Below are 7,626 nucleotides of genomic sequence, written 5' to 3' on the forward strand. Positions count from 1 at the left end.
TACTAGAGGAACAGAAACACCAACTGTGGGGGTTTCAGTGGCTGGTACAGGTGAGTACGCGTGCAGTGCCTATAAACGTGACAGAGGATCAGGAAGTTATTTTAAAAACAGAGTCTAGGCACTGAAGAATTAATAAAGTGAAAAAAGAAAAACTAAAAATTTGTTTTGTTGTATAAAAGTAATTCTAATGTACAGGTTGATAAAAGGAACGTGGAAGAACGTAACGGTTAGTTATAATACCAAATATGTAAGACTAACCCTGTTGGAGTTTGATTTTGATAGAAATCTCTCACTGTCCATAATAGTTTATGCAGCTTGATTATGTGCTTGTGAATTAGAGGAATCAGGAGTATCTTGGTTCTGCTTTATTCTCTCTTTACCCTTTACCTGAACAATTTGGCACAGTTGAGCGGGCTAGATGCATACCCCCTGCCTCGGTCATAAAGTAGGAATACCCTCTTGTACACCAATGCTTTGTCCTTGGCTAGCAAGAGTCCAAGGAAACGGTTAGAACTCTCAGCCTAGGGAGTAAATTAGCACTGATCACAACCAAATTAAAATGATTCTTGTTATCTGTTGCACAACATTCAACTAGTCAATGTTAACCCCTGTGTGTTTGATTCATTTGAGCAGTTTCATCAGGAAGTAAGTCTTTCTAAAATAAGACATTTTATGGAGCCCACATTGAGGGTCTTCTTTGTTGAGAAAGGGCTATAGCTAACCCTAGTCTAATTTTTTTTTATTTTAATTTCCTTTTTTTTTAAACAATTTGGTTGTTGTTATTGAAAATATATACAGCAGAACATACACCAATTCAACAATTTCTACATGTACAGATTAATGACATTGATTAGATTCTTCAAATTGTGCAAACCATTCTCATCATTTAAAAACTTTTTTTAACCCTATCCCTATTTTTGTTTCAGGTTAAAAGCTTTCATTTTCTATTTCCTGTGGTTTTCAAAGTATGGTCAGTAGCTTACCTGCATTAGAATCACTAGGGATTTTTTTTTTTTTTTTAAGAGGTGCTTTTTAAAAACTGTGGATGCATGATCCTACCTCTAGACGACTAACTAGACTCTGAAGGGGAGGGACTTAGGAATCTGCATTTTATCAGTCTCCCAAGTTGATAATCACCAGCATACGCAGAGCAGAGCGGGCAGGGGAAGGCTCACTGAAAGACAGTGTGATTTATCCGTGCAGAGAGATCACTTGAGCCATTTTACACAGGGGACTTGGTCGGATAGATGTATTCACTACCTCCTTAGCAAAGTTTTCCCGTGCTCTAGCCTATGTAGTACAACCGAAACCAAACCCACTGCCATCAAGTCAATTCCAACTCATAGTGACCCTATAGACAGGGCAGAAAGGCCCCATAGGGTTTCCAAGACTGTAACTCTTTATGGAAGCAGATTGCCACATCTTTCTCCAGCGAAGCGGCAGGTTGGTTCAAACCACGGACCTTTGGGTTAACACCACCACTCTTTCCTGTGTAATACAGACAATGAAAAAGGAAAAGTACTTGATTCATACTAGTCAACATCTGCTCTTATTAATGCTAAATTATAATTTAAATGGAAAATATTTCTTCCTCAATGATATTTACACAAAAGTCCATTTAATCTATTCATTACTTTTGTAAAATGTTGGTTAACGATGTCTACCACCTTCCTCATTTCCTTAAGTTCTGAAGTCTTTAGACATTTTATCTTCCCGTTACAGGAAATATCATCTAAGTCAGCATTCTCTTTTGCTTTCGTCAATACAACTTAAAACCCAAATTGTTGTCCTGCCATTCCTATACTGCCTTATGTTGAAGTGCCATATTTTGCATGTTAATTTTGTAATAAAGGCAGAGAATTGGAAAATTAGCAGCCCAGGGCCATTAAGGGTAAGGGACAAACAGCGTTCTATTCCAGAATATTATTCAAATATTCATTGACAATCTTCCCCTAAAACTATGAGTTTTTTTAGATCATTTTACATTTCCTTCAAGGAAGAGTTTATGTCTTATTAGAAACTCAAATATTGAATTGAACCATTTTGTTAATGCAGCTACGTATCTACAATAATGTAAGAACCTACGTATGCACATTGACTACCCAGTGAATGTACCAAGCAGATTTTTCAATGTTAGCCCAAAATGTAGGTATTATAATATGGCTCTAACATCTTTTACATGGCTCTCTCAAACAGCATTTTCATGAAATCAGTAATAAGCCAAAAGACCTAGAAGATCTTTCTACATCAAGACTACCCTCTTCTATGAGATTCAAAGCCTTTCATTATACTAGATTTCATTTCTCCCTAATCTGCATCATCTATGCATATTAGGGAGCTGGATCAGAACCGAGGTCCAGCTGGGCTACTCCCAGTGCCACAAAGGGCACTGATGACAGGGCTTCCTTTCCATCCCCCCCAAACCTGCTCTCCCAGGCATTGTTTAGACTCAATTTCTTAAAGATTTGTGTACAAGTATGTTGCTCCTTCTTCCTTCTTCCCCTCCCCTCTACCTGTGAGCTAAGTAATACTCTAAAAATGGTAATCTCAGGGAAACCAAATTTTAGTTTTTTCCTTTTTACTTCATTAGATCTTCAATATCTATTTTTTTCAAAGTAGATGTATTTTCCTAATCATGATCTATTATTATGTACTCACACCTAACTGGAAAGCTTAACTGGCCAGTTAAAGATACTACTTGTCACTGTCCCACAGGTGGTGCTTCCCGGCCTCTAGTGGCCCCACCTTCCACTTGGCCCTGGAAGGGCAGGCTGCATCCTACAGGACCACTGCTAGTCCATACCCTAGCTTTATGCAAATTAGAAAAGCACCTCATCCTCAACCACTTCACTTCCATCTGTTCAGGCATCATTAATCTTACTCTACAGATGAGAAAACTAAGGCTCAGAAATTAATGGCTATTACACTATGTTCCTTTGATTTTTCTCCCAGGACTAACCAGGAAGTTCATATTACACACTATACACGTAAAGGACAAAAATATCCTTGAACTCTTAGAAGACCTGAGTTGATAACCGATCTCCCCCATTGATAATCACTGGCATTGGCAGAACAGGCAGGAGAAGGCTCACTGAAAAACAATGTGATCTTATTCATGCTATGAGTACTGTGCCAGGGTTCATTCAGCCAAATATTTAAGACTCTGTCATGGTTAGATACTGCACTCGGTTTAGTCAGCTTTTTCCCTCAAAAGAATTGTCCTCCTTGAGAAAAAGTCTGTTAAACTAAAACTGCTGAGCTATGCAACAGTAAAGCTGCAAGTTACAAGGACAACACAAATTGAGACAAGTTAACAGTTGAGTGTAGCGAATGTAGACACAAACTTGAGACATAAAGACAGACGAAACCAATGTGCACAGCTCATGGCAAAAAGCAAAGGCTGGTACTGCTCATCTGGAAGTCAAGAGTGATCTGCATCGTACCTTGTCCTTGTTCATCAACACCTTTCAGACCTGTATCCTTTTCACAAGAATTCAGTTGTCATTTAAACTCTTGTAACAGGGAAATATAAAGGTGTATGTCCAGGATAAAAAAGCATGCGTATAGCCATAGCATATGATTTTTCCAACTAGTTAAAATAAACCACAAAGTAACAGCCTTGGAGTTTTGAGGCAAAGGGGTAGAGGCATGCCAGATTTGGACTAAGAAACTTTTGTTTTTTAAAGTGTCACAGGCTCTAGGGAAAGAGGTAGGCAAGTGGACAGGCTCTATCCTGGAAGCCCATAAATCACAAAAGTCCACCCTTCCCAAGAACTGGAAGCTTCCTGGCTGCAAAATAAATTAAAGAGTGGTCTCCAAGTATTTCAGTGATCTCCTGCCCTCCAACTCAACTCACCTGCCTAATGGTTCCGGAAATTACCTTGAGGGGGAAAAGTTTAGTTCTGTAACTTGATAAAAAGCTTTGATGGACTCATTCACACCAAAGGTGCATGTAAAATGTGCCACTTCGTTTCCATGGGAGGTAAGAGGGGAGCCAGGGCAGAAAAGAGGAGACAAATTTGACTTAGACTTCAGTTCTGCTGAAGGGCAGCCCTTTTTACCTTTTTAGCAGGCAAAGTCAGGCAGAAGCATGTGTAGCCCTATTTCACAAGTTCTAAGATTTGCTTTTTTGAAATAGTTTGATATGCTGCACCTCAGTTATAAGGAGATTCATCATATTTCCTAAATAATTGACCAACACTGACGGGGCCAGAAGTCTGGACTAGAACCTTAGGTAGGAGGCAAGGACTCTTTTCTGTAGGGGTCCCAGAATCCTTTTACTTCTTATTATTTATTTGCCCATGGTCTTCTAAATGCTATCTCACGAACATTTCAAGATAGTGAATTTCTTCCAAAATGACAACACCGTAAGTTAAATTCAGCTGAAAACAGACCTGAATGATCTCACTATAGGGCTCATACTTTAACTTGCCCTTTGGCAAAAAATGCTTACTGCCTTTATGTGAGACTGATGAAAATACTCATTTCCTTTCAGCTTTGATTCCCTTTCAGCAAGGCTGTCAACTATGAGTAGATCCTTCTACTGACTTAAGAGCCTACTCTCAGGGGTCCAGTAAATTGGCAAATAATGGGAACAACCATCACCCAGTAAAATTCTAATATGCACATCAGCTTTTAACTTAAGACCTGTTATCAAACATTTCATTTTTAACAACAGTTTTCCAATGTTATCACCCTGCCAAATTTATCAACAGATCAAATGGAATTTGTGTATGTATATTAATAACTCTGTCACGCAGGACAAGCAGCTCTATGAAAGCAGCACACAAAGCACACGGAACAAACAGCATAAAACTGATCGATTCTTCAGTGAATTTTATTAATTCAAAGGTGAAATTTCTTTATGAGAAATAAGAAATTAAAGCCAAGTAGTACAAGCATGCATCACAAGGGAAACCAGTGATGAGGCCTGCTCAGACAAAACCAGAGCAGACATCAATTCATACCAGAGTCTACATGAAGGAGTTTTTATTTAGTATAAACATACAGTAACAGTGACAACACAATGGCCACAGAAGGAGACCACAAGTTCACTTGAACTTTTAGTGAGTTCTGGCTAGGTTTTGACAAGTTTCTCATTCTTTTATTACCAGCCAGGTAAACAAGACAACATATCTGCTAATGCCAGAAACTTTATAGCTCTTTATCCTGCTGGAAGTAACTATAACTGAGGACCCTTTTTCTAGCTACCTGCTTTCCCAATTCGATTTGTCTAGCACATTAATTTCAACATAACAGAAGCTGTCATCTGGCTGGCTGGACCATGCACTGATGACAGGGACAAGGTTTAATGGGATTTATGTTCAGGTTGCTAGGACTCCTGCCAGGTCTTGTCCGGCCCTGCACCTTGGGCCTGGGCATTCTGAGACTCAGACAGCTAAGGATAAAAGGGACCTACCAGCCAGTTGAGTGGCGTGTTGTTAACAAGATAACTCATAACATCATCTAAAGACGCCTTCATTTTCTGCAGCTGCCCCTTGCTAGAAGTGAGAAGGCCATCGGACACTTCCTTAAAGGAGGCAGCATTGCGGAACACTGAATAGATGTCAGCTGCCATGACCCCCAAGTTGTTGGCTTCATCTTGAATGTTCTGAGGTAAACCTTGGATGTTGGACAGCAGGGTGTGGCAGGTGGTCTGGAGCTGCTGAGTCAGGTTGCGGGCAATAGCAAGGGTGCGCGACTCAATGTGCTAAAAAATAAGTCAAAGAATTAGCAGGGATCCAATGGTGCTATGTATGAATCAATTTACACTTACAGTGAACTGATAATGTGTCCACCACATATATGGAGTTTCTTTGCCTTTTAAACATAATCATAACAACCATGAGTGCAACAGTATTTTCATATGCCATAGATATGAACATGAGCTTAGAGTTTAAGTAACTTGTTCCAGTTAACAACTGATATAGGGAATCGAACTAGTGCTTAAGTCTCCCAACTTCATCAACTTAAGCTTAAGAAATTTAACAGGCAGGAGGCAGGGCCAAGATGGCAGAGTAGACAGACGCTTCCGGTGGACCTTCTTACAACAAAGACCTGAAGAAACAAGTGATTTGATTATATATGGCAATCTGGGAACCCTGAACATCAAAGGCAGAGTTGAAGAAATGGACTGAGTGGCAGGGGGAGGGAGAGACGGTTTGGAAGCAGCGAGGAGTTGCCAGACCTGACCCAGCGAGAGCCTGAGCCCTTCAGGCCTGATCAGCTCGGGGGTGAGTGGTGAGGCAGGCAAGCGGCAGTGCTTGGGAGGCGCATTTTCCGCACCGGGAGAGACCCAGGGCCAGAGAGTTTACACGGCCACCCAGAACCGGTGAGAAGCGGCCCTCATCGGCAAAAGATAAGTACTTGCATGCAGATGAAAAAACACCCCACTCAGGGAAAAACCTCTCTCCCGTTTACCTCTCCGCTCCCTGCTCTGCACTGGGTCCTGGACTGGCTTCAGCCATTGCCAAGTCCCCTGGGCCAGAAGTACAATCCCTCACATGCCCGGAGCCATCCTTGGAGAGTGAACAAATTAACAAAGAGGGGAAAAAATAAACTGCCAGCTCCCCTAAGCCAGGAACCCAGGGTAGGCACAGCTCCTTTGCCTAGACACAAGCATAAGGGATCCACGGACTTTGAGTGCTTTTCCCCCTGTACAGACTTGTGTGGGTCCATCTCAACAGCATAGGCCCTCATTACCACAGTACAACAGGGTATATACCAGAAGTCTAACTTCAACTGTTTCAGAAGTGGCAGGTTCTTGACATATGACACTGCTCTACCCATTAAGCAGGGTCTTCACCTACCCACATCAGTGGCCTGAGGACTGGTGGCTCCACCCATGCCACCTAGCCACCTGTGACAGGGGCCCATGAATAAGAGGTGCCACTCAGTCCTTACAGCCAACAGCATTAGGTGCTCATAGTCCGGCTGCAAAACCCACCCATGTGCTCCAGGGAACAGGGACACGCCTTCCTCCCTGGACACTCGGGGGCAGCCATCAGCCCCCGCCTTGCTCAGAGTGTGTCCCCCTGCTGCAGCCAGATGCCTGTGCCTACACCAATCACCCATGACTGTCTAGGACTGTAAGTGAGAGCCTACACCACACACTTGGTGGCTATCTACCTGGGCAGCTGAGCTGAATCCATACAAGAGGAGTGGACAGACTCCTGAGCTCACATACCTAGTAACAGATCTAACCACCTGGTGACAGGACATTAGAGCTTTGAAGGTGCCATTAATCAAACTAGCTCACACGAGCAGGCTGTTTGGGCATATCAAAACAAAACAGGAAGCTACGACACAGTAAGCAAACATAAAATAAATAAATATAATAACTTATTGATGGCTCGGAGACAACAGTCAATATCAAATCACATACAGCAGCAATCTATGACAGCTTCAGCAAGCTCCCAAAATAAAGAATCTAGAAATTTTCCAGGGGAGGAAAACTTCTTGGAATTACCGGAGGCAGAATACTAAAGATTAATATACAGAACTCTTCAAGGAAACTAAGAAAAATGCAGAACCCGCAACAGAGGACATTAAAAAGATTAGAGAAAAGCATAATGACAAATTTAACAGGCTGCAAGAATCCATGGAGAGACAGCAATCAGAAATCCA

The 7,626-nt window shown here is 41.7% G+C and overlaps 1 protein-coding gene across 1 annotated transcript in view; it reads right to left on the bottom strand.

Annotated features, from left to right (window-relative positions):
* Positions 1-1,004: 1,004 nt before the first annotated feature.
* The window catches only part of PLIN2 (perilipin 2), a 23,653-nt gene continuing 17,031 nt past the window's right edge, over positions 1,005-7,626 (bottom strand). Inside the window, exon 7 of the mRNA XM_004391208.3 lies at positions 1,005-5,710. Within this exon, the coding sequence (XP_004391265.2) occupies positions 5,399-5,710 (312 nt within the window). The 3' untranslated portion in view covers positions 1,005-5,398. The remainder of the gene's footprint in view (positions 5,711-7,626) is intronic.

This window comes from Trichechus manatus, unplaced genomic scaffold, assembly GCF_000243295.1.
Source record: "Trichechus manatus latirostris isolate Lorelei unplaced genomic scaffold, TriManLat1.0 scaffold00025, whole genome shotgun sequence".
Lineage (NCBI taxonomy): Eukaryota > Metazoa > Chordata > Mammalia > Sirenia > Trichechidae > Trichechus > Trichechus manatus.